This window comes from Aspergillus lucknowensis (assembly GCF_044049455.1).
Source record: "Aspergillus lucknowensis strain CBS 449.75 chromosome Unknown BJX67scaffold_47, whole genome shotgun sequence".
Lineage (NCBI taxonomy): Eukaryota > Fungi > Ascomycota > Eurotiomycetes > Eurotiales > Aspergillaceae > Aspergillus > Aspergillus lucknowensis.
In genome coordinates, this window is record NW_027263591.1 from 73,887 (window position 1) to 98,270 (window position 24,384).

At 50.7% G+C, this 24,384-nt stretch overlaps 10 protein-coding genes across 10 annotated transcripts; 3 read left to right on the forward strand and 7 right to left on the reverse strand.

Moving 5' to 3' along the window:
• Positions 1-446: 446 nt before the first annotated feature.
• Positions 447-1,980, reverse strand: BJX67DRAFT_234884 (uncharacterized protein). The gene is made up of 4 exons (XM_071025990.1): positions 1,481-1,980; positions 1,400-1,431; positions 1,147-1,345; positions 447-1,063 (listed from the first exon to the last, which is right to left on the reverse strand). The coding sequence occupies exons 1-4, from the start codon at positions 1,710-1,712 to the stop codon at positions 546-548; spliced, it is 981 nt and encodes a 326-aa protein (XP_070882775.1). The 5' UTR covers positions 1,713-1,980; the 3' UTR covers positions 447-545.
• BJX67DRAFT_234893 (uncharacterized protein) lies at positions 1,813-3,447 on the reverse strand. Its single transcript, XM_071025991.1, has 2 exons — positions 2,292-3,447; positions 1,813-2,237 (listed from the first exon to the last, which is right to left on the reverse strand). The coding sequence occupies exons 1-2, from the start codon at positions 3,336-3,338 to the stop codon at positions 1,914-1,916; spliced, it is 1,371 nt and encodes a 456-aa protein (XP_070882776.1). The 5' UTR covers positions 3,339-3,447; the 3' UTR covers positions 1,813-1,913.
• A 2,256-nt stretch (positions 3,448-5,703) lies between these two features.
• BJX67DRAFT_234910 (hydroxyacyl-thioester dehydratase HTD2) lies at positions 5,704-6,628 on the reverse strand. Its single transcript, XM_071025992.1, has one exon. It carries the CDS (start codon positions 6,535-6,537, stop codon positions 5,863-5,865), a length of 675 nt encoding a protein of 224 aa, XP_070882777.1. The 5' UTR covers positions 6,538-6,628; the 3' UTR covers positions 5,704-5,862.
• A 286-nt stretch (positions 6,629-6,914) lies between these two features.
• On the reverse strand, positions 6,915-10,923 carry BJX67DRAFT_374282 (putative long-chain fatty acid transporter; the record flags this gene model as incomplete). Its single annotated transcript, XM_071031528.1, has 6 exons — positions 6,915-8,075; positions 8,128-8,912; position 9,044; positions 9,601-10,306; positions 10,366-10,829; positions 10,891-10,923. The coding sequence occupies 6 exons, from the start codon at positions 10,921-10,923 to the stop codon at positions 6,915-6,917; spliced, it is 3,150 nt and encodes a 1,049-aa protein (XP_070882778.1).
• Positions 10,924-11,219: 296 nt separating this feature from the next.
• On the forward strand, positions 11,220-15,179 carry BJX67DRAFT_362672 (putative ATP-dependent permease ADP1). The gene is made up of 2 exons (XM_071030017.1): positions 11,220-14,613; positions 14,667-15,179. The coding sequence occupies exons 1-2, from the start codon at positions 11,557-11,559 to the stop codon at positions 14,901-14,903; spliced, it is 3,294 nt and encodes a 1,097-aa protein (XP_070882779.1). The 5' UTR covers positions 11,220-11,556; the 3' UTR covers positions 14,904-15,179.
• A 53-nt stretch (positions 15,180-15,232) lies between these two features.
• On the forward strand, positions 15,233-16,928 carry BJX67DRAFT_362673 (cornichon family protein). Its single transcript, XM_071030018.1, has 4 exons — positions 15,233-15,651; positions 15,774-15,929; positions 16,013-16,079; positions 16,138-16,928. The coding sequence occupies exons 1-4, from the start codon at positions 15,551-15,553 to the stop codon at positions 16,228-16,230; spliced, it is 417 nt and encodes a 138-aa protein (XP_070882780.1). The 5' UTR covers positions 15,233-15,550; the 3' UTR covers positions 16,231-16,928.
• Positions 16,929-19,321: 2,393 nt separating this feature from the next.
• Positions 19,322-20,635, reverse strand: BJX67DRAFT_390348 (uncharacterized protein; the record flags this gene model as incomplete). The annotated part of the gene is made up of 3 exons (XM_071034627.1): positions 20,578-20,635; positions 19,522-20,532; positions 19,322-19,364 (listed from the first exon to the last, which is right to left on the reverse strand). Exons 1-3 carry the CDS (start codon positions 20,625-20,627, stop codon positions 19,322-19,324), a joined length of 1,104 nt encoding a protein of 367 aa, XP_070882781.1. The 5' UTR covers positions 20,628-20,635.
• A 27-nt stretch (positions 20,636-20,662) lies between these two features.
• BJX67DRAFT_362679 (uncharacterized protein) lies at positions 20,663-22,195 on the forward strand. Its single transcript, XM_071030019.1, has 2 exons — positions 20,663-21,557; positions 21,606-22,195. Exons 1-2 carry the CDS (start codon positions 20,875-20,877, stop codon positions 22,021-22,023), a joined length of 1,101 nt encoding a protein of 366 aa, XP_070882782.1. The 5' UTR covers positions 20,663-20,874; the 3' UTR covers positions 22,024-22,195.
• A 384-nt stretch (positions 22,196-22,579) lies between these two features.
• BJX67DRAFT_384336 (uncharacterized protein) lies at positions 22,580-23,509 on the reverse strand (the record flags this gene model as incomplete). Its single annotated transcript, XM_071033646.1, has 2 exons — positions 22,580-23,457; positions 23,503-23,509. 2 exons carry the CDS (start codon positions 23,507-23,509, stop codon positions 22,580-22,582), a joined length of 885 nt encoding a protein of 294 aa, XP_070882783.1.
• A 353-nt stretch (positions 23,510-23,862) lies between these two features.
• On the reverse strand, positions 23,863-24,362 carry BJX67DRAFT_362680 (uncharacterized protein). Its single transcript, XM_071030020.1, has one exon. The coding sequence runs from the start codon at positions 24,173-24,175 to the stop codon at positions 23,948-23,950; it is 228 nt and encodes a 75-aa protein (XP_070882784.1). The 5' UTR covers positions 24,176-24,362; the 3' UTR covers positions 23,863-23,947.
• Positions 24,363-24,384: the final 22 nt, after the last annotated feature.

The following is a 24,384-nucleotide window of genomic DNA, read 5'->3' on the forward strand; positions in this document are numbered from 1 at the left end:
TCCTCTGACATCAGCCCAGCTGTCAATCTCGATGTAGAAGGACGAATGCCAAAGCTCGTATTCAGCAGGGAAATAGGCTTGAATAAACTTCGCACTAAACGTCTCTTGCCCTGTCATATCACAGGCTGTATCTATATTTGACGGGTGCAGGATTGCTGGCTTTCATCTGCTGTCGACAAGACATTGCGATGGTGATATTATGAGTTTAACTGGGCATATTCCGTAGGAGCATATTTGTATCCTATTCTATTCTTTGCTATGCTTAGACACAGACCAATCTCTTTCCTTTCCGGGTTGAGATACAGGCGAACATTTGAAGTATCAACCCTAACAGTCCGGATATTCATAACTCAAGCGTTTATTGGAGTAGACATAAGTCATAATCGAGATCTGGAGGTAATCATGGGCGATATGCGCGGGGACAGTCGCATCGCCAGAATGCAATATGTGGTTGACGAACATTGTGAAATCGATTGTAGAAGAAGAGCCAGTCCGAAGCGAAAAGTCACGGCCTCGACAGCCTCCCAGTCATCGTCGTGGGTATTCTAAGCGTCCATCAGGATAATCGGTAACCGCAGGACGTCAGGCTCTCTGAATTTTTCGTCCTCTGGATGGGGAAGTTCCCCGCCTGATTCGCCAGCTCTTTGGATCATAGATTTTATGCGGCCTACTACACCTGCGGCCGTATGGGATATTATACCCAGCCCCCTCGTACCAGTCTGTGCCCCAGATATCACGTCTTCCTCGTGGATTTGGCTGTTCCGAGCCCTGCCTTGCTCTCGCTGACTATCAGATAACGGCCATCCCATTCGCTCATGGGTACCCTCGCGGACAGACGACTTTGGTAGCTTGAGTCCCGTTAGGCTGCGGAATGTCTCATAATCCACGATATTCACGTTCAGAATCTTTGAATATGTAACGTCCCAGATCCTTGGATTGTTAGTATCACGCTCAACATCTTGGATTATATTGCCTGCTGTGTCAATTCTGCGTGGCGGATGTTTGTTTTCCCGGAGGATGCGTAGAGTGAGTGATGAAAAGGCGAACCGTGGAAGTAGGGCTTCTGTGTATACATGTACAGATTAGTGATCTGAGGGTGCCAGGGATCTTGTACAGGGGAAGTGTTTAGGAGAGGAACAAATATACCATCGTTGGTGGGCTCATCGTGGAAAAACAGGACTTGCCTAATGGGTGGAATATGGAGTCTTCTTGAAACTGCATTTTTCAAATCAAGGATGGTTTTGAAGCCATGCCCGCGGAATACCAGTTGTTCTTTTCCATGATTTACCCAATAATATGGCCCAGTTTCCCCAGACAGCCGGAGTACTGCGTGAAGAGCTGAGAACTACATCCTGTCAGGTCAGTGATGTTCCAATTCAAGCTAAACCGGAATCCATACCGGGAAGATTCCGTAGTAAGTCAGAACGCGTTCTGCTGAAGTCAGATATGCTGTGCCTTTAAAGGATAAAAGCAGACGTACCGTCCGAAAGGCCTCTGCCGCGAAAGATGAGTCGGAGAGCCGGTGCCGAAACTCCTTCCTGCTCTTCGATCAAAAGCTTCAACTCAAGCAACGAAGCACTAAGATCACACTTTATCCAAAAACGATCTCTAAAAGTTGGAATTATTCGTAACCACGCCACATTCGTGTCTGGAGGCATCCACATAAACTCAGGTAACCTTGTCGTATTGCCGTTCGACTCACGGAAGACCATTTGGTTTTCGTTATTCTCCGGAAACAAGTCCAACGACTCAAGAAGCCAATTCCTGATTGCTGATTCTTCCAGTATCTTACCGACTTCTTTTCGCAAGTCATGTATCGTGCTCTCTGAATCCAATGCAATGAGAGAAGTTTGCGCCTTATCTGACCAATAAACACAGCAGATTTGACGAGAATATTCGGCTTCTTCTGGTGCCTACGCGCGTGTGTTAGCGGTCAGCCGGGTAGTCAGTGATACAGTTGTGATCGAGGAATTCAATGGAAGGCACACCAAGAGTAGATTCCACTCGCTTATACAGCCATAGGCGTCATTGGAGGAAAACGGGAACAACGTTGCCTCTTTGATAGGCTTGGTTTTTCGAACTTTCTCGCAGAGCTTAAGGTCGGCCCAGCTCGAGATTGTAAGGGACAGACCGGGAGCATTCTCGACAACATCCGCAATGTGAAGCACGCCATGAGATACATTTAAACGATCCTGAATGACAGCAACGACATCTCCAAAATTGTCATCTTCATCAAACTGAAATGTCGGTTAGTGATACAGAGCTTGCTTACGCGTAATCTCTGAACTCACCGTCAAAGAGACTTCAGTGTCAGGATTATCGGCCAGGCCGACATTCAAGGTGAAAGCTCTCGGTTGCTCACGATGAACTTTGAGCTCTATGATGTCTTTAGAGGCGTGCTGTCTGTCAAAGAGATCACGGAGAAACATCGGCCGATTGCTGGATAAAGTTCGCAGATCTTTTACGTGCAGCACCTCTCCGACGTCTAAGCCTTCTTCTATGGGGGTCTTGAGGGGATCTAAATTTCGGGTACGGCATGGCGATGAAGTGCAAACACATGATGTCGACAGCCCGTAAGCACACTTGCCGAAGTCTTTCACGGTACTGGCATGCATGCCCTCAATATCAAATTCCGGAGTAATTTGGAGCCGGATGCTGACAATTCCTTTTCCAGGGGCAATATGCTGCTCATCCCTCGTACTCAGGAATAACCACTTTTTATAATTCCAGAGGCTCTCTGGGCGGCCTGCTTTGGCGCTGTTGTCTGTTGATGGGGCACCACTGCGCACTTGCCCGTGTTGGGATGTTGCAAACTCTGGGATGCTGAATTGCTTTACAAATCTGGGGCCGGTAGCCATGCCATTGAGCCACCATTTCTGGGGAAGTACGAAGTAATCTTGCTTCCTAGTCTGAGGAGAACCTGCCGTGCCCGTAGATAGCGGTTCGCCTGAGATACCGTTGATATTGTCAAGCAATGGCCGCACTGCAAATGCTTTCGGCTTGTCCCAATATCCGAAGTGGATCCATATTGACTGCGTTTCTGTATCTTGCGTCAGGAAAAAGGGAATAGAAACATTGGAGAATGGACCACTTACGATGCAGAGGCAAAAGCAGGCCACCTTCTGTGGTACGGGAAGGCAGCAAGCGATGACTGACCGAACACATATCGAATAAAGGGATTTTTCCCAGCTCGGTTGGTTGACCGTATTCTTTTGCATCATCTGAGATACGCAGCGTTCGTCGAAAGTCGATAACAAGCTGGTTCTGTCCGCCTCTAGTAAGGGCAAGGCTTTGGGCGGACAATTTCGAGCGCGATGATTCTCCATTGTCCAGGACATCGGTGACTTCTGCTTCAATAGGATGTGGAAATGCTTTGCTCATGAATAAGGCTATAGCTTCATTTTGATTAATCTTAAGGCCGGTTTCCCTGTCGTAGGTGGATTCATCAGAGACAACTTCAACGGGAGTTGTGAAGATATCTTCCCACACATGCTCGAGTATAGTAGTGTGGCCCGAAAGTTGAAAGTATTTTGAGTACTTGAGATCTACCAACCGGTCAATCCAGAGTGGATGCGTGGAATTCTTGTCCGAACCTACCCGGCTGTTCATGGGTCAAATGCTCACCCACGTGGCTTATTGGGGTGTCTGCGGGAAGGTTAAGAGTGTGAGAGAAAGGCTGAGCACCATAATTCTCAGGGTTGAGGCGATGTTGCAGGCCACTTATCTTCACCCTAATCATGTCTGCGCCGGTAACGGATAGCAGGACCGAGCCCTGGTCACTCAGAGCTTGGATGATAGTTACGGTCAACTTCTCTGGAGCGCTCCTCACAATTTATGACGCTGGATGAGATGCTGGATGGAAGCATGGCCGCCCTCCTGAATACGAGATCGCATGAGGCTCAGTTCGACGCCCAGCCTTGCCTTGTCCATCCACAAATCATCCTCAGCACCGTCGCTTTGGCGTCCTTTGGCTCGCATGATGTTTGCATCCATGACAACCCATCCACACCGCTGCAGTCACATTGTTTTCCAGATCTCAGGCGGCATCAGCAGCATATGAAACTAAGTAGCTTCACCAAGGGACTTGCGGGCGTGATGCACTCTCCACAGTTACCGGTGGCTCGCCACATTCACTCGGGACGTGATCTTACAATTCAGACTCTCCTGCGAAGGCTCCAGCTTTGTCTTGGAGGTGCTTATGGTGCTCTGCTAACGTAATCCAGTGATTGACTGCCGCTGGTCCCAAAACAGATCTCTCGTTTGAAGGCAACCAAGCCTCGTCCACGACACCTTGGCCGGCATAATCTTCAGGGCGTTGCTGCAGGTTATCAGGGTGTCAGCGAAGACGTTGCCTTCAGAACAATTGTTCATGTAGGTGTAGACCTTATTTTCAGGAAATGCCATCTCCTGAAGAGGAACAAAAGAGGCGGTTCGCGTGCGATAACTTGATTTCTTCAGTGGGTTATTTCTCGGCTATGGCTTGGGGAGGAGTATGTTCTGTTCGGCTTCTCCGGTCGACATGATCTTTGAACTTCTATCTTGGATACTAAATGATACATAGCGGTTCAGAGAGCAGAACAAAGGGATTCCACCTTGTATATACCCATGTAGTCTTCTTGGCCTGAATACCTGTCCATTAATGACGTTTCCAGAGCTGATCTCGTCTGATACCGTTGTTTAGCTCGGCCAAACAGTGTGTGCAAGCCAAGTATACAAAAGTACCCTCGCGTGTTAGTATTCCCCAGCTTGCTGAAACGCTTAGCACGGATTTGATGTTTCGTGGCAAATGAATAATCTGACGGCGGACAGCCTAATGAAAGGTAAGATGTGGCCTCCCAGCTGCCTATAGTGCCATACAATCTGTCATCTGCATTCATCATCAGGTTCATGATATTCCAGCCAAAACAGCAGAATGCCGAACTAGAGAGTACAAGCTGCAGAGCAGAAGCTCATCCCCGCGATCATCGACGAGTTGGCTGAAAAGGAGCCCGATTCGCTATGGGCGGAGTATCCCCCCTCTTCCACAACATTTAACGACGGCTTCCAACAAATTACTTACGCCCAGTTTGCCAATGCGGTTCATGGCTGTGCTCACTCTATCACCCAAGCACTTGGAAAGAGCAATACTGGCGAACCTTTAGGCTGGCTGGCTCCGAATGATCCTTGATTCTCGAATTGTATTGATTGCGGTTATACATGTGGACGAGGCAGTGGTTGCAGGATAGATAGACAGACATCTTTGGGTATGTTCTAGGTATCCGTCTGGCAGTCGTAAGGGTCAAGGTGAAAGGAAACTATATACAATCTACCCAAACCTTAGGCCATTATACACCCGTAATCTCAGCTTTCATCCCGACCCTCCCCTCCGGCGTCAAAATCTCCACCGTACCCCTCTTATCGTCCCCCTCCTCAAGCACAATCCGGTACTCATCCCCAGCATACAACGGACTCGTCGCCCGATAGCTAATCCGCTCGGGAAGCAGCAAATCCAAATCCAAATCCACATCGGCTCCCTCACCCCGCGCACCAGCAGCGGCCCGTACATCGCGCCATAAGTCTAAGATTGAGATCAAATTCAGCGGTCCGTGGACGACAATATCCCTATGGCCCTCCACCTCCCGGGCCCAGGGGAGCGAATAGTGGATTTTGTGCGGGTTGAAGGTTAGCGCTGAGAAGCGGAAGAGCGTTACGGGGGTTTGAATGAGGGTGCGCGTGTGCGTGCGGCCAGCGGATGTTGTCGATGAGGTTGCTGGGTTCGGGGATGGTGGTGTGGTTGGGGGAAGTATATTCGCCATTGATGGAGACGGAGACGAAGACGAAAGCGGCGGTAACGCCTTCCGAAAGACCCAATTCCTAGGTACATCAATCAGCGCAGTCCACATCCACATCAAACTCTCGAATCCAACAAACACGATACGGAGTCCATCCATACCGTCGATCAACAACCGCAACGCCATCCCCATTCGCAAACTCCTTCTGAACTCCCACAACGACCATCTCCTCCCCCGTCTTCTTCACAACCTTCGCCTCCGCACTAAGCACCCTCGTCGTCTCCGTCACCCTCTCGCCTACCCGGAGCGGATTCACGCGCCCCTGCCCGTCCCGCGGCCAGTGTACCTCCCCGCCCGCCCACATGCGCCGCGTGAATGGGTGCGACGGGTTATAGCTTGCGTCTGTGCCATCGGCGCCGAGATCGGTCTCCAAGAACGCGGGCGTGAAGTAGACGAGGTGGTAGCCTGGTGGGAGCGGGGTTCCCGAGGGGATGTCGGGGTCTGCGGTGGTGGTGGTGCTTGAGAGGGTTGGGGAGTTGGGGAAGAGGGAGGGGCGGTTGAGGGTTAGGGAGAGGAGGCGGAGTTGGTTGGCGTCGAGGGTTTGGGAGCGGATTTGGGGGCCTAGGGATCGGAAGCGTGTGAGGAAGGAGGTTGCTATTGATGCTGCGGAGGAGTCGGAGGTTGATGAGGAGAAGTGGAGGTTGGGGGTGCGTTTGGTGAGGAGGGACCGGGTGGGAGACCGGGTTGCTGTTGTCGATAGGAGCATGGTTCTGTTCAGGGCTGTGCAATTGATGTCATGATATAGAAGATACTCAGTTCTACAATCACAGTGCGACGTTATGAAAGACACTTCCAACTGACAGTTGATGGTGCGGAGGTCAATTGGAGGGGCTGATATACCTCGGATGTGGCTCTCCGAGACCGGAACAGAGCAGAAAGGCATTTCCGAGAAACTCGCCTTCTCAGCTTCTTGTCAATTACAATCTGACATAAGGCCTTCTTGCAACAGCCCTTCATGCACTGGAATTTTCATTATTCAAAGGCTTGGACATTCAAAACTATACAAGTACTAGGTATATATACCGTACAACCGAATCCGGCGGGAGCGAGTCTAAGAAGTTCTGCTGACAATGAAAGATCTAACTACAGCTTAACCTGTCCACCCTGGATCCTGTCCCAGTCCTTGGGCTCAAAGGGCACGTATGTGTCGCCCTGAAGCCAGTACAGTTTGTCTGTTGTCCCCACCTTGCTCGGGTCAACACCCTCGGTCCGCAAAACATGCTTCTGCTGCTTGTTGTTGCCTGTTGCTTGCATCTCAGGGGTGACCCGGAGAAAGAGCGGCGCAGCGAATCGAGGCAGGTTGCGCAGAGTATGAGCCGCTAGGCTCTTAAAAGTCTCTGGCGATGAAGGTAAGAGGACCGACCGGTCGGCCGCTAGGAGCTGTTTGTTGAACACGATGGTGGCGCAGCCCGCACGGCCATCATGGTTGGGTAACGTTACACCATAAACGTTAGCTTCGTGCACTTCAGGATGACCTCCCAGCACCTCCGACACTTCGTTCGTAGACACATTCTCACTCTTCCACCGGAAGGTGTCGCCCAAGCGGTCGGAGAAGTACCACCGACCCTCCTTATCCCATCGGATCATGTCGCCAGTGCGGAAATATGCGTCGCCCTTACGAAGCACGTCCCGGATGATCTTACTCTCGGTCGCCTTGGAGTTGCGGTAGTAGCCCTGGAAGGTATCCGCAGGGTCAACCGGGTCGATGGCGTACAAAAGCTCGCCTGCCTCGCCCCGGGGAACTGCTTTACAGAAGCCCGTTTGGGGATCACGCCACGGCTCCTGCAACTCCTGGTCCACCTTAACAATAGTCAAGCCTCGGCCAATGAGCCATCCGCTGAACAAGCCGTTGCGTCCAATGGCCCCGGCTCCAAAGTCGTTCGCCGAGAAGTTCCAGGTTCCCCCTGTGCCTTCAGTGGCGGCGTAGAACTCGGCAACCGTTGGCACGTTGAAGCGCTCCTTGAACCGATTCCAGACATCGGGTCGCAGGCCGTTCCCATATACAATGCGAATATTGTGCTTCTTGTCCAAGTCTTCCCCGGTGGCCGCATCGGTCTCGGCGGGGGCGGCGAGCAGATACCGCAGGGTTTCACCCACATACTGAATGACGGTGGCGTCGTTCAGGCGCGCCTCTTTCATGAAGCCTCTCGCAGAGAACTTGCGACCGACAATGAGCGTGGATCCGACAACTAAGGTAGCAAGAAACCCAAGGACGGCAGCGGACGAATGGTAAAGAGGCATAGACTGGATTAGCCATGTTAGTAGCACCATCACACCGCAGGTGGGGAATCCATACAGTAAAGACACGGTCATGCTTTTGCAATTCGGTGAAGGTGCTGACAAAAATACTTCCGGCCCAGCACTTTCTCCAGCTGACAATTGCGGGCTTCGGGAGGCCGGTCGTGCCGCTGGTGTAGATCAACAGAGCCATATCCCGGAGTTGGAGACCTCTACGTGCCTTGTCGTCTTCCCGGATGGCTTCCGTCTGCAAGACTTGAGCCTCAATCTCGGGTGTATGGAAGATAATCTCAATCGGGCCGCCATCTTCCCGGAAATCGGGTGATGCAAACGCCGCCAACTCCTCTGGACCAAACGACGAGCGAACCTCCTCATCAACAATTAAAAGTCGGGCGGTGGATGTGCGAACCGAGTGCGTCAAAGGCTTCCCAGAGAGGTTATAATTGATGAAGGCAGGTACTGCGCCAATACTCCAGAGACCAAGCCAGATGAAAAGGAAGGTCGACGAGTTCATCATGTCCAGAGCGACAATCTCGCGGGGCTTGATCCCATGCACTTGCTTGAACCAGGTACCGTACCGCAAGGCAAGCACATAGGTTTCGTGGTAAGTCCAGGTGCGACCATTATAGACGATGAAAGGACGGTCTTTGGAAGACGAGTCCAACGCCTGGTCTTCCAAAATATAAAAGAGGTTCAGAGTATCGCGACGCTGTGCGAGGCGGGATTTGATGATTGATTTGAACAGCCCGTGGAAGATCTTCGCGTCATAGAAGAGGGAATACCGCGCGTTCAGGTATGCGAGGGTGGTTGCAAGCGCGGGGCCAGCAAGGCTGAGGGGAATATCTGTCGCAACGAGGATCAGGACACGCGGAGAGGATGGCGGTTTTTAGGATATACATACCGAGCGGCAATGGGATAGGCATAATGAATGAACAAAGAAAAGGGAAGGAAGGGTATATCAAGGGAAGGCGGACTCTATGGGGATCAGTCGAGCAGATCAGGAGGCCAAAAGGAAGGGATGGCCTGCGAGATAAAAGGAAGAGTTAGAGGGCCGAGGGACGGGAGTGGAGGATCCAAGAGGCCATGGGACAAAGAAAGGATAATGCATAATGAAAGAACACAAGGCGGGCCGAGTAATGTGAAAGGGAGCTGTGCGTTGCCTTGATGGAGGAGGAGAGAAGATGCCTCGGTCTGAGTGTGATTCGAGCGGCACGTCGGGGAGCGGCAATTATTATTGGGGACCAAAGAAACTGGCGCCAATCAAAAGAAAGTTGAATCAGAAGTGGAAGAAGATGGTGGAGCTCAGCTGATCACCAACTAATAGCCCCAGACTGCTTCGGGGTGCTCGGGGTAATCCCACCGCGCATTGGTTGCCTTCTTGTTCTATACAGATGTCTCGTCACATGCTTTCCCAACAGGACGAGCTATCCAATACTTTGTTTCGCTGAGGTCGCCAGAACTAACAGCTGAGTGACAAGTAAAGGAGTGTTTTATTGGTTACATATTAAGCTTGTGCCTTCTTTTTAACTACCGGCACGTCTTCATATCCATCTTCCAAAAACGACTCCAGGGCCGCCACTCCCTCTTCAAGCACATGCGTCTCACAAACATATCCAATCCGCACATAGCCATGGAATTCCTCTCCGTTCCCGAAGCACAGGCTGCCCGGCACCAACATCACCCCGGTCCGCTTTTGAAGAGTCTCGCAGAAGAAGACGTCGTTGACCGGCTTACCCATCTTGTTGAACCGAATAAACGCCGTCGTCCCAGCTCGAGGTTTAACCCAGTCACACGCCCACCTATGGGACTCGACGAACTTTTCTAAAATGGCGAAGTTCGTTTTCGCAAGCTCTATATTCCGCCTCAACAACGCATGAATGGTGGTCGGGGCCAGGGCGTAGCTTGCAACTGCATCATCGAGCTGCGAGACTGAAATGGTAGTATAGTCTCGGGCCAAGGCGCAGGCTTCAATTACAGACCGATCGCGAGACGCGATCCATCCTAAGCGAATACCCGCTAGACTGTAGGCTTTTGACATTGACCCCGTTACAATAGCGCGCTCATAGCCGAGCGACAAGGCGGATGATGGAAAATCTGGGTCCATAGGGCTGATGGAATGGAAAAGCGGGCGGTATACTTCATCACAGAAGATGTAAATTGACGATTCACGCGCAATCTCCACTATCTCCTCTAACGTTCCCTGCGGAATGATGGCCCCAGTGGGGTTCTGGGGGTTGCTATCAAAAAGTACCAAGTTAGAGACGTGGGGGAACATGGAGAAGGAATGGGGCAATACTTGAGGATGATAACCTTGGTGTTTGGCCGGATGAGCTCCTGGAGTGCCTTTATGTCCAGCTTCCATCCGTCACCCTCTTTCGATTTCCATAGACTCACATCGGCCCCAAGCGATGCAGGGACCGAATACAGCTGCTGATACGTGGGGTAGTGGCAGATAACATGGTCCCCAGGCCCGACCAGCGCATACAGCAACATGAAGTTGGCCTGGATTGCACCGGGGGTGACGAGAATATTGTCCGATGGCAATGGAGTCGGGGTCTTCACGGAATACAGATTGGCCAGGGTCGTCCGTAGCCGTTCGGAACCGCGAATCGCCCCATAGGTAAGCTTTGTGGTGAGGACATTGTTGAGCGGATGCGAAGACGGGTCCTCGGAAAGATCCTGGAGATCTTTCACCGATACTGACGCGCTGCAGGTCTCCGCCACATTGTACTTGGCGGTCGTCTCATACTTGTCCATCCACTGGTGGGATTAGTTCCGGCCCCAATATGCCGAGGCGAGGCTGGGAGGTCAGCGCACACACCTGTTCCACGGCGAAGTCTTGAATCTGAACCATGATGTCGAGGTTGGATCGGGGGTTTGCTTTCACAGCATAAATGGGCTCGAAGCGGGTTTATATCGGATGGCAAGTGCAGACGCCCTTGTGGCGACAACCTGGGACCCCTCTCACGTGGGGCCCGGGCCCCGAGTGGAGATTGCCTCTTTGGGACGGGCTGAGCTATCCAAGATTCATAGCAATCAGGGCGAGCCCAAAAAGCCCAGCTTTTTCTGATGCCAGACGGTGGACGAGAAGCAGAGAGAGCCCTTCTCACGTGGAATGCTAAACCTGAGTTGGATTTGCTTCGTTTGGCGAGGTGGACTCTTTTCGGGAAGTTTGACGGGTTGATGCCCCAGGCTGTGCTGCGTCTCCTGCTTCTCCGCCTCGTCATCGCCCCGTTTCATTTCACCCCAACAACTCTACGCCAGCCTCTCCTCCATACAGTCCTTCCTGTACTCTCCTTTCCTCCGACCGCTCGTTATTCTCGATGGTGTCTATTACTTGAACTCGGAGCTACTTTGTTTTTCTGTCCTTTTTCTATCTTAGTTAGGTACCCTGCACCGTTCCTGGCGATCTCGCCTTACTCCGCACCTCCTCGAAGAGACCGCCGCTGGTTGATGGTCACCAACCGACCCCACGTGTCTCTGCAGAATGCGGTTAAAATGGGCCTTTCAACTCCCCTTGGCACTCAGCCTCTCGATACTCCCGTCTGTCGTCGTTGCGCAGACAAATAGCTCCGCCGCCGACCTCGATTCCCTGCTCTTCTCAGTCCGCGATGATCGCCCAGGCAACTGTCCGCCGTGTTTCAACTGCCAACTCGAAGCCTTCCAATGCACCCAATATGCGCCCTGCGACAAATATTCAGGAAAATGTCTCTGTCCACCGGGATTTGGAGGCGAAGATTGCTCGAACCCGGTATGCGGGTCACTCCCTGATCGTCAGCGGCCCCCGCGCAAAGGCAACTCCTGCTCCTGTAAGGATGGCTGGGAAGGGATCAACTGCAACGTCTGCAAGACAGATGATGCATGCAGTGCAATGATGCCAAATGGTGAGGACGGTGTCTGCTACAAACAAGGTGTGACAGTCAAGGAGAACTTCCAGATGTGTGACGTGACGAACCGAAAAATTGTGGATCAGCTGAAAGAGCGGAAACCTCAAGTGACATTCTCTTGCGAAGCAGAGGATAAGACTTGTAACTTCCAGTTCTGGGTCGGCCAGGTCGAGTCCTTCTACTGCGGTTTAGATAACTGTGAATGGGGCCTAGAAACCGATTACAACCAGAACAGGACGAACTACAGGTGCGAAAATATCCAATGCAAATGCATTCCTGGGCGTATGCTCTGCGGTGAAGAGGGATCCATCGACATCGGGGAGTTCCTCAAAGAGTCAATCAAAGGTCCAGCTACTTTCTCGTCGCAGTCAACAGTGGGGGGTAGCAAGGATGATGGCAGCAAGTTCCAAGAGCCGGCAATGGATGACTTGATAAAGAGTGTTTTCGGAGACGAGAGTATCACCCTTCAATGCTCCTCGGGCGAATGTCTCCACAAATCCGAGGTCCCAGGGTACCAGCGCCCCGTGAAAAAGATCAATACCCCCCTTATTGCGGGAGTAATTGCGGGTTGTGCGCTCTTTGTGGTTGCAGTTATTCTCGGTCTTTGGTATCAGTCCCGCCGTTCCCGATACAGTCGCATCCAGTTATCCCTGTCGGACGAGTCTGACGACGAAGCTTCTAAGCTACTCGCCGAACATCGTCCCGCGGCCCTGTACTGGGATAATGTTTCCTACTATGTGAATGGAAGGGAAATTCTCACAGGAATTCAGGGCGCCGCGCAGCCGGGCCAGATCACTGCTATCATGGGTGCTTCTGGTGCTGGAAAGACAACTTTCCTTGACCTTTTGGCGAGGAAGAATAAACGTGGCGTTACCCAAGGCGAGTTCTACGTTAATGGAGAGAAGGTGAGCGACTCGGATTTTAAGGGCATGATTGGCTTTGTGGACCAGGAAGATACGATGCTGCCCACCCTGACCGTCCATGAGACGATCCTGACGAGCGCTTTACTCCGCCTGCCTCGAGACATGAGCCGTTCCGCTAAAGAACAACGAGTGTTTGAGGTTGAAAAACAACTTGGAATCTTCCAAATCAAGGACCAGTTGATCGGTTCCGAGGAAGGATCAGGTCGGGGAATATCCGGTGGTGAGAAGCGTCGAGTGGGCATCGCCTGCGAGTTAGTCACAAGCCCCAGCATCCTATTTCTGGATGAGCCCACTAGTGGATTGGACGCATTCAACGCATTCAATGTTGTCGAGTGTCTGGTAACACTTGCAAAGACCTACAATCGCACTGTTATCTTTACTATCCATCAACCTCGATCCAACATTGTGGCTCTCTTCGACCGGCTGGTTCTCCTAGCCAATGGTAAGACCGTCTACTCTGGTCCATTCTCAACATGTCAACAATACTTCGACAACTCCGGATACGCTTGCCCGCCGGGATTCAACATCGCCGACTACCTAGTGGATCTCACGATGCATGCCAGCGCTACTACTCAATTCCACAGTGATGAAGAAGATAGTCCGTTATTGGGAGTGCGTACTGATCCGATAAAGACTGCCTCGAGCAGTCTAAGGGCAGTTAAGTCCGTCGCAAGTGCTTCAAACACCAGCTTTGAGGAGAATTCCAGCAACACTCTTGAAATTAGCAGGCGGCCAAAGGGCAAACGCCGAACCTCCCTGAAACAGCGTCAAGACCGTCAGCTTTACTCCCGAAGAAGGGACCCAGAGGCACCACCTACCCCTCGAACCGACGAAGAGGATGCAGTTATCGGGGTGGCAGAACCCGGCGATAGCAATCAACAATGGTTACGCTTGTCCCGTCAGGATGGCCAGACGCCACCACAGATTCTCGACGATCCGGACCATCTGCCACCGGCTGCTCCAGGGCAGACAGACCTGGACTTGATGGTTGCCAACTTCGCGGAATCTGACGTCGCACAATCTGTGCGGGAAGAGATAGCTTCAGCGATCCACCATGCGCGCGCAGCCAACGGATCCGCGAACTCCGAGATATCTTCTGCTTCCTCCGCCAATATTTCTAAGAACTACGCGCGGGTGGGGCTAGGGCGGCAGTTCATCATCCTATCCCAGCGGACATGGAAGAATCTGTACCGGAATCCAATGTTGATGCTCACCCATTACGCGATTTCCATCCTGCTTGCAGTCCTGTGCGGATATCTTTTCTACGGGCTGACAGATGATATTAAGGGGTTCCAGAATCGACTAGGTCTTTTCTTCTTCGTGCTAGCGTTGTTCGGATTCAGCACACTGACAAGCCTGACGGTTTTCTCAACTGAACGTCTCCTCTTTGTGCGAGAGCGTGCGAACGGCTACTATCACCCTGTTACTTACTACGCGGCGAAGGTCGTCTTCGATATTGTTCCGCTCCGGCTCATCCCGCCAATCATTATGGGAGTGATCGTTTACCCAATGACGGGTCTGATCCCGGCATGGGGCGAATTTTTCCGGTTCATACTGGTTTTGGTCCTCTTCAACCTCGCCGCTGCTACCATCTGTTTGTTTATCGGCATCGTCTTCCGTGATGGTGGTGTGGCCAACCTGATAGGCAGCTTAGTGATGCTGTTCAGCCTGTTGTTCGCTGGGCTGCTGCTCAACCACGATGCAATTCCGCCGTCCGCACTGTGGCTGCAATCGGTAAGCTTTTCTTGTCCCCTGTTGCTTTGAACGATGACTGACTATTCAATTAGCTGTCAATTTTCCACTACGGCTTCGAAGCATTGATTGTCAATGAGGTGACTTTTCTGACATTGATTGACCACAAGTATGGACTTGATATTGAGGTGCCCGGCGCTTCTATCCTCAGTGCGTTTGGATTTGATACCCTGGCTTTCTGGCCGGACGTGATCGGGCTGGCTATTTTCTCCGGAGCCTTCCTTGTGATTGCATACGTAGCGATGCATTTCCTGCTTGTCGAAAAGCGATAATATTGCTATGGTGTACAATAATTCCCTGGCTGTTTACATGATTTTTGGTTCTTATGGCTGCCTGATTGGCCTTCTTTTTTTGTGACACGAGCTCTTTTTGAAACTCCAGATGAGCATGATAATGTATGCAGTTGTCAACTGCTCTGATAGACCAGATAGCAGCATATATATAGTTTGTGAAGCATTAATGAAGGCGTCCGCGGCAGTCCGTCTTGTGTCTTTTGGATCGGCCTCTCAGAAAGTGGAAGACCGCAGAGATGGATGGAAGCACGTGTTCCCCGCACTGAAGCTGTACGCACATCCTCAATACCTAGCTCCCCAAACCACGTTATTACCTGCAAACTGCGAGTAACCTTACTTCAACTCAAAATCCAGAGCTAGAGAAAAGATCGATACCTATTTTACCCTTCCTCCACCAGCGGAAGAGCCGATATTGAACGACCTGCTGGCTCACCGCCCGCCCACGCCTATTTTTCTCCATCCGTTGAAATCCACACCAGCCGCCCAAATCTCTCCTCGCCTGCTCCAATATCCACATCCCCCCTCTCCCTCCGCTTCGCTCCGCTCGGCCCTTGTCTTACTCCCTCGCTGTTGACCTCTGCTGCCCTTCTTTTTCACCTCCTCTCTTCCTGCGTCTCGTGTCCAACATGTCCGGCGAGGCGTGGCTCTACCTACTGGCGGTGTTGATCAACGCCGTCAACCTATTCCTGCAAGTCTTCTTCACTATCATGTATAGTGATCTCGAGTGGTACGCATTTTCTCCCGTCTCCAAAGACGCTCCTTCTCGTGGAAGGCGACCGTTATGTTGCTCGCGATACCGGGAAGTTCTGGGAATTGTGCGGCTTTTGCTGACCCATATTGTCGGCTCAGCGACTACATTAACCCTATCGATCTCTGCAACCGTCTCAACGCCTACATCATCCCCGAAGCCGGTGTCCATGCCTTCCTAACCTTCCTCTTCGTGATCAACGGCTACTGGCTGGCGATTATCCTGAATCTGCCGCTATTGGCTTTCAATGCCAAGAAGTATGTTCATCAAGCTCGGCTCCGCAAGACCGACTATCTCTGCGCACAGACAACAGCCACTGACCGTGACTTCTTGCAATTAGGATCTATGACAACCAGCACCTCCTGGATGCGACTGAGATCTTCCGCAAGCTCAACGTACACAAGAAGGTGAGGATTGCACAACTTTTACGTCATGGGCCCATGTGAGACTGACTCCGAACTCTAGGAATCCTTCATCAAGCTGGGCTTCCACCTCCTGATGTTCTTCTTCTACCTCTACAGCATGATTGTCGCCCTCATCCGAGACGAGTCTAACTGACTTCGCAACGAGACCGAAACTGCCATGCGCCATGGCCGACCCCGGTGAGGCCGCAAGATATGTCCTTTGTTAAGGAGAGGAAGTTTCGAGCAGTCATATCCTACGGTATATGACCGAACATCTTCGGCGGCTACACCTGGCGGGAGTTGAGTCTTTCTTGACGATACAGAACCTCGATGCTGCCGTGAGGTTACGGTCGTGAGAAGATACCAGGGAGTGGGTAAGACAATGTTTTGTATGACATGATCATGATTATCAGTGGTAGGTAGCGGTGAGCGTCAGGGAGTCCCGGTGGGTTAGGTTTACTAGGTTTGACGAGTCTCGCCTTATGAAGACCTGATATCAATATCCTTGCTTTTCAATGTTTACAGCTTTTGGAACCTTGTGTTTGAACCCGTTATAAATTCCTAAGTCTCTATTGGAACTCCCCTGTTGTTTGTCTGATGATTTCTTAAGATAATGGCTGTATATACCTCCAGCGGTGTTACGGCGAGGAGTGTTCAGTAACCCTTAAGGATTATCGAACATTTTAACTTCCATACTACCAAAATATTACAATGAATATTCCTGGTTCGCATCCATAGTCAGCTGATGGATAGAGCTAGTCGAGGTATTTGTTGATATTTGTTCCAGATAGGACTCGTGGCCCGGAACGTCTTCAATGTGTATATTGCAATACTTGTCCGATTTAAAGATGCAGTAAATTAGACCTTGCATTTGGATGCTATAATTTATGAAATAGTCCGTGCCTGTATACCGTCCGAAATCCTTGTTTACCGTGAAGATCACTCTTAGAAACAGTAGGCCTCAAACCATTTTACTACCGTCAGCACGGCCTGTCCTCGAAGCAAGGCGCTTCAAGCGAGTGTGCAGACTATCGTTTCCTCTTTCTCTCTTTCTGGGGCCGTGGGATTGTCTGGTTTTTCTAATATCCTCTTAAAGATTTCCATATACTGGAAAGGGGTTGCGTCATTCGCCGGTGCCCACAGAAGAAATGTGACGACTGTTAGTGGGATTGCAACCACCCAATACATCCAAAAGGTGGACGAAACAGTAAACATGTCTGACTGATAAGTGAAAAAGTTCGTGCTAAAAATAGTCTATTTCCTTGAAGTCAGTATGCGTTCTGATAACGCAACGTGTACCGGTGATGGGTGGGATAACTCACAGAGACAAAGATGCCTGGAAGATAGACAAGACAAAGGGTAAGGACCGCCGTCATAGGATTAGCTGATGAAGCAGCCCGACAAGACCTCTCAGAGATGAGATTAAATGACTGTGGATGTATACCTCATTAGCAAAATTATATCTGACTGCGTAACGCGCTCTTACCAGGTTTATCTCATTCATATGTCTGTCAGTTAGACTTTTTATTTTGGACTTCAAGGAAAGCATCTGGTTTCTCTCGAAAAGAATGCCGGAGTATGTGTCGAACCAAGAGAGTAAAACCTGCGAGGCTTCATGCGGGCTTTCCTGCCGCCAACGCTCTTGTGCCGTAAGAAGACCATGAAGTGTGTTCTCGGCCACGTCAATTGTCTCCTGCCAGTCAACGAGATGTCGAGAAACACCGTGAAGGAGACGGAAATTGGCCTTATCCTGCAATTTTAGTGGGGTTCGCTGGGGTGGTGTTAGCGATCAATTGAGCAGAAGAATTCCGTGAGAGTGGCCATGCCTTTTCTTCATTCCGGACTATAGCCCGCAATTTCCAGTACGCAGAATCATAACTCTTCAGAATATCCTTGGCAAAGGCATGATGCCACGTGAAAGGATTCATCCTTCGCTTTCCATGGTCTGGGATACAGTCGACGAAGGATGACACCCAGGCATTACGGAAGCTGAAGATGAAAACTAGTTGACGGCCTGTCTCATAGTCCCAGTCCACATAAATGGAAGGTCGCCGCCAGTCATAGTCATCTGGGCTGTTGACGTTTTTGATCTTGAAACAAGCCCAGGAGACTGCATTCGTTAGAACGACATAGAAACTAGAAAGGGATATGGCCCACCTTTAGGATAAAAACGGGTATTTCCCCAGGTATCTGCACAGTCGTATTCGCAATGAAAGGCGCCATTGGTATCCTGATTCATTACCTGTCGGAACGTCTCTTTAAAACGGCTTTTATATCCTGTGACGTCGAATTCTTCCGGGAGAAAACTGCAGATTATATTAGCGTCTGGTGGGTGAAACAAGGGCTAGATATATTCCTACACAAGAAAATTGCTAGTTCTTTTTTCCTGCAATGGCATTTCTGCGTTAGAAGTGTTTCGCTAATTGGGGCATGTAGACATACATCCAGTGCGTCCAAATCCCACCCAGAGGGATACTGCTCCCATATGCCAGATTCTGAAATTCAAATTAGCCGATATGGTCAGCTAGTCTGAAGATATCTTCATACCTACCCGTTTCTTCAAGTGCCACGATTTTTTCTTGCGGTACGACAACTGGCTTGGAATAGTATGATGGCTGACCGCCATCATGCGTCAAATGGACTCCCTTTGAGGCGGAATCTAGTGCTCCTGTCGACATTCGAAGGCTTTCCCGTGGCTTTGTGCTTCTCGGTTCGGGTTCGGGTTCAAACGATTCAAACGGGCGTGTAGACGAGGCTTGGCCTATAGCCTGCCCAAGCATAGAAACAGCCCGGGATTTGGTTGAATCGAAAATAAACCAGTCCGCCATATCCTTAAGCGCAGTGACTGGATTTCGTAGGGAAGCACTATGTGCACCCGATGCCTGTTTGATCTGAGCCAGAGCAGCCGCCATGGGCATGATATAGGCTTCCCCAAACGGGTTAAGCCCTACAACATAACCGTAGACCTCATGTGAGACGAGGTCTACGACCAGGGAACCAGAGTCGCCTTTCTGGAGACCTGCAATTTACTGTGAGAATGACACCCAACTGTCCTGTATGACTGGCGGACTTACCATGGGGCCCAGAAAACGCGATATTCCACACTTCCGAATGGCCGGGGCGGTTGATGCCACCAATATATGAGCTCCCGCACAGCAAAGTGCCTCGTACAGGATTATGCAGCGAACGAAGAATAATCACCTCTGTCTCAGTATTTGGCTTGGGTTGCGCGACATCATACAGTATTATGGGCTGCTGGGAGTTGTCGGGAGAAAGGTAGAAATTGGGCTTTGCTTTCATCTCATCCGAGAGCTCAACCAATGCCCAGTCAAGGTCGGGGGTGTTGGTGCTCTCCGGTTCTGTGAATAAATGCAGAACGGCAGAGTCCAGCTCTCCTTGGAACGCCCGAAGAAGTCCATTGTCGCTGCCAGATCCCGGATTGGACGCAGATGTAGGGCGAGGCGTAGCAGGGGCTCTCGGAGTGCTGTCATCTTCAGAGATCTCGTACTCGACATCATTGACCATAAAATGAAAATTCTCGACAGCCGGGCTGGCTTGCTCTTCATTAAGCATGTTGGGAGAATGACTGGCATCTGCTATAGAGTCATCTGCTCCTTGAGAGTCCTTCGCCAAGTGCGCAAACGCATGGCCGACCGTGAGCCCATAGACCTTGGAGTCAACCTCTAGAAGGCAGGATAAGGTTGTACAAGACCCGTCACTATGCGTAACCCTCGAGCTACACATGGTTAAATCCGACCAGGGAAGACCGTCGGCGGCATGGGGTTGTTGAATTTGGAGCCCTTCGGCGAGCCGGCGTCGCCACAGGAGGGTGAAGGGTAGTGACCCCTCCTCGATCCATAGATATATCTGAAATCTTGGCTTCTCTTGGATCGGGTGACTTTTTTGTTGAGAATTGAATAGTTTCCGCGGACGCTTTGCGCTCGGGGGGTCATATTGCTCTTTCAAGTCTGGACGCACCAGCAGCTTCCCCAACGCCCGACAGACTTCCTTCGTGCAGGTGACAACTATGGATGGGCAAGATTTCAACGGCGACGCTCCGCATTGCCTCAGCAGATAGCCAACTCCTTGGACATGGTATCTAAGGGTCTCATGCTCTTCCACGGCCTTTTGGAACATCCGAACGATTTCATGGAACCTATCCCAATGGGCCGCCTTAATCTGGCTGGTGGCGTTTGGATAAATACGGATCGCAGTGCTCTTGATAAACGGGAGGGTCCAGTATTTCTTGAACATCGACTGAGGAGCCTGTAGTTCCACCGATGAGCTTCTTGAGGAGACTGCGGTGGTGTCCGGCGTTGAAGTGGGCGCTCGAACGGAGCTCGAGGTCGACAGCACTTCTTCGGCGGTGGTCGCAGAGTCATCGCATCGTGTCGTAGGGATCGTACGGGTTGGAGAGGAGAGAGAGGAGAAGAGGCGATCGATCTGATTTGGCGAACTGTTGTTGTTAGCAGAATACTTGAATATAGGGCTCTCTGCTTGCCGATGAGTTTCCTCTCCGCCACGGATACCTCGCGGTATAGCCACCTCCATTTGCAACCAGGTCGCAATGGGCTATCCTAGGAGAAGGGGAACTTGCGGGGGTCAGCCTCAGGTCGATTATGCGTCTTGGCCGCACAGTATTAAGCGCTGAGCGACGTGGTCCCAATCACAGCGCGCAGTGCACCAGCCTCGCGCGAGCCTCTGGCAGCTGAGGGGTGATATCTTCGTCGAGTGCCTTGGTGATGGACGAACTTCACCCTGATTGTTGTCTTGAAGGCATAATCCCACTCTGGCACCGATGGGTGTGCTCAAAGACGCAGAAAAGGCAAACATAGCGCGGGAGCTGCTGTTGGGTGAGGCCGAACCCCCAGCTGAGCTTTCAACCTACTTTGCATACTACGAGTCTGTCTTCTGCTCTTCTATCAATCCAAGGGGATTTGTTAAGCGATACTCCCCCGCTATTTCCACTCATGAAGACGTTCTTGAATGCGCAAGGAGGCTCCGTGAGAATCCCACGTCGACCCGTGAACAGCTGACGAGCAGCCTATTCCCGGATAGGACCATTCCACCAGAAACAAAAGACTATGCACTTAGATCAGTCATCTATATTATGCTCATGCTCAATTGTTCACTTAAGCGGATGCACTCTCCGGGCTTCAAGATCGGCAGTTATTCGCCTATATCCTGGGAGGCAGAAGAGTCACTTGTCGCCTACGTGGAACGCGCCCTCCCGCGAGTCCCAATGGACAAAGGTGCGCCGTTTGTCACCTGGGAGGAGCGTGGAAAGGAACTCAGGGCCTGGAAGTTGAAGAAGCGATACCACCTACAGCTTCGGCCGACGAGCAACATCGCAGAACACCTTCTCTGCGATCCCGCAACAAGAACCGTGTATATCTTCCACCACACGGCGTATCTAAAGGCTCATCTTAGACGGTGTGAAAAACAGCCACTCAATGAAGAAGCTCGCGAGAGCCTGAAGCTGTAAGCCTTCCTGCTGCCATTACCTGCAGATTCTCTGACTCTGTACAGTGGGACACTTCCCCCTCAGTTACTTCTCGAAACCCTGTACACAATCTACTCCATCCTCTTCCCAGTGGCAAACGACCCAAAAGGAAAATCAAACAAACTACTCTCTCGCCTTATACGCAAGGGAAGCTTCGACGCGGATGCAAAGCTTGTTGAGTACATCAGGAATGAAAACAAACCCATCGTATATGTGTACTGGAAAGCCCGTCTAGAAGAGCTGTATGAGTTCGTGCAGAATCGTCCTCCGAGAAATCGGTTCACCTGGTGGATAGAGCGGCACACGTCCGAGAGGAACGCACTGACCGTTGCTATTATCGGCTTATTCCTGAGTGCTTTTTTTGGGCTCCTGGCCTGCCTGATCGGCATTGCGCAGCTGGTAGTCGCTATCCTTGCTTGGAAGCGTCCGAATGAGCCATCGTGAGTTTAGATGCATTTCGTCCCCTGCTTAGCTACGCCAACGTTCATCGGTATATGCTGGAGGATGCATCACCCATCCGCGAGGGTAGTCTCATGAAAGCATTACCTAAAATGAAGCATGTGTATGACGGTATATCAACTTGCCTCGAGACATTAATTTACGTTCTAGAGATTGGCCACATCCTGCTGTATCTCTTATCAATGATTGAATCCCCGGATCTAACAGACTAGAATATATGGTAATTTCAATGAAAACCTCCCCGCAGTATAACAAATGGAGGTCCCCTTTTCGAGGTTTCCTTGTATTGTGCACCACTGTCCTTTCTCATTTCTCATACTCTCTTCGGGAGTATAGACACATAGCCGACAGTACTCCTAGAAAGCGATGTCTAGTATCTATTAATATAAAGCTTTATCGGATAGATGGAGCATACCCATGCGAAGAGATTCACCAGACCTGAATAGACAAGTTATATCTACAACCTCGCACTAACCCCTTTGCTGAAAGTCTGTTGCACCTGCTTCTGGAGCAGACGTCTCAGAATTTTCCCGCTGGGGCTTTATGGAATGCTATCAACAAAGTGAACGCCACCTCGCAACTGCTTGTAGTACGCAACCTTATCTTCCAACCATTTAGCAATATTCCGAGCTTCCTCATCCGCGGAGGTGCCAGAAGCTATGCTGTTTTCGCTGCGAACCACAAAAGCAACCGGGACTTCGGTATTATGCTTTCGGCTCTGTATTCCAACCACAGCCACATCAGCAACGGCGTCATTGTGTGCTAGAATACTCTCTAGCTCCGCCGGCGCAACTTGGAATCCATTGTATTTGATCAGCTCCTTCACACGATCAGTGATGTAAAAGTGCCCATCTTTATCCTGGTAGCCAACATCACCAGTTCGAAGCCACCCATCGGCCGAGAGTGCCTGGGCCGTTGCCTTAGGATTGTTGTGATAACCCAAAAAGACATTCGGTCCGCGTAGAAAGAGTTCGCCGACTTCGCCTGTCTTCACTTCTTGCGGTTCCGAGTCGGATCCCTCCTCGGGCATACTCATGTACTTGGCCTCCATGCTCGGCAGCAGCCTACCAACTGAGCCAATCGTGCTGTGCCAGTCTTCCCAGGACTGGTTATGACTTGTTGGACTGACCTCGGTGCAGCCGTACCCTTGCTTGATCCCAACACCTAAGCGCTGGTATGTGGCTCCGACGAGTTTCAGTGTCAGCGGTGCACCGCTACAGTTTAGCATCCGCAGGCTTGATAAATCGTACTTGTCCACGACCGGGTGCTGGGTGAGAAGCAATACCACCGGTGGAACGACGTAGCTGAAGGTGATCCGGTAGTTCTGGACATACGCGCACCATTTCTCAATTTCGAACTTTTCCATTACAAATACCTGATACCCGGTAAACAAGGGGGCGTGAAGGAGACGCAGCAGCCCTGGCAGGACATTAGCAGGCGGGAAATGAGAAAAGACATTTTAACTAACCATATATGTGGTATAAGCAGCTGACGAAGCCAGCCGGATTGCCTCTTGATGAGTACAATAATCTTCTTGTTACTCTTGCCCTATATGAGAGTGACGGACCTGATGACACGGAAGAATGGAATCTATTTAACATGTACCTGGATTTAATTATAAAAGTCTTTAATAATCCTCAGCTCTAAGTATAATGTTATAGTACTAGCATGATAATATAGTAAGTTCATTATATACATTATTACGCTTGATGCAAAAATATAGACTTGTTCAACCCAACCCGTGAAACCCGCCCCAACCCGCCCCAACCCGCCAAGAAATGGGTTGGGTTGCTGATTTTAATAATCTAATAAATTGCCAAGCTATACCAAGAAATAAATTATTATCTAACTAGGCAATAATTTACATGCATAAGTTTTTTGGATTTAATAGGTTCGGTTCGTAGGTTTTTTAGTAACCTGTAAGTAGGTTTCCAATCCCTTTTACCCAACCCAAAACCCACTGGTTCATCTTCAAAGGCCACGGGTCAACCCAAAACCCGCGGGTTAACAAGTCTAGTAGAAGGGATAAATAAAAGATACAACCACAATTTCCAACAAGAAAAAGGGGGCTAGCAGTTTTGGAGTAGATGAGACAATAGGTAGTAACTAGGTAAGTGCAGAATACAGGAGGGGGCATGAAGGAAATAAAAGAAGTTGGGAGGGAGAGCAGCAAGGACAGTTCTTATATCCTTGGAGGAGCCTCAAGGCGGTGATAACAATACAGCATACCGGGCAGCCATCCCAGAAGCGGCAAAACTAGCCACAACCAGGAATTCACAGGTCCTCGCTTTACAAGACCAAAATAGCTTTCTTCTCGTAGTGATGTGCCGCGGAGATCTTGCGAGT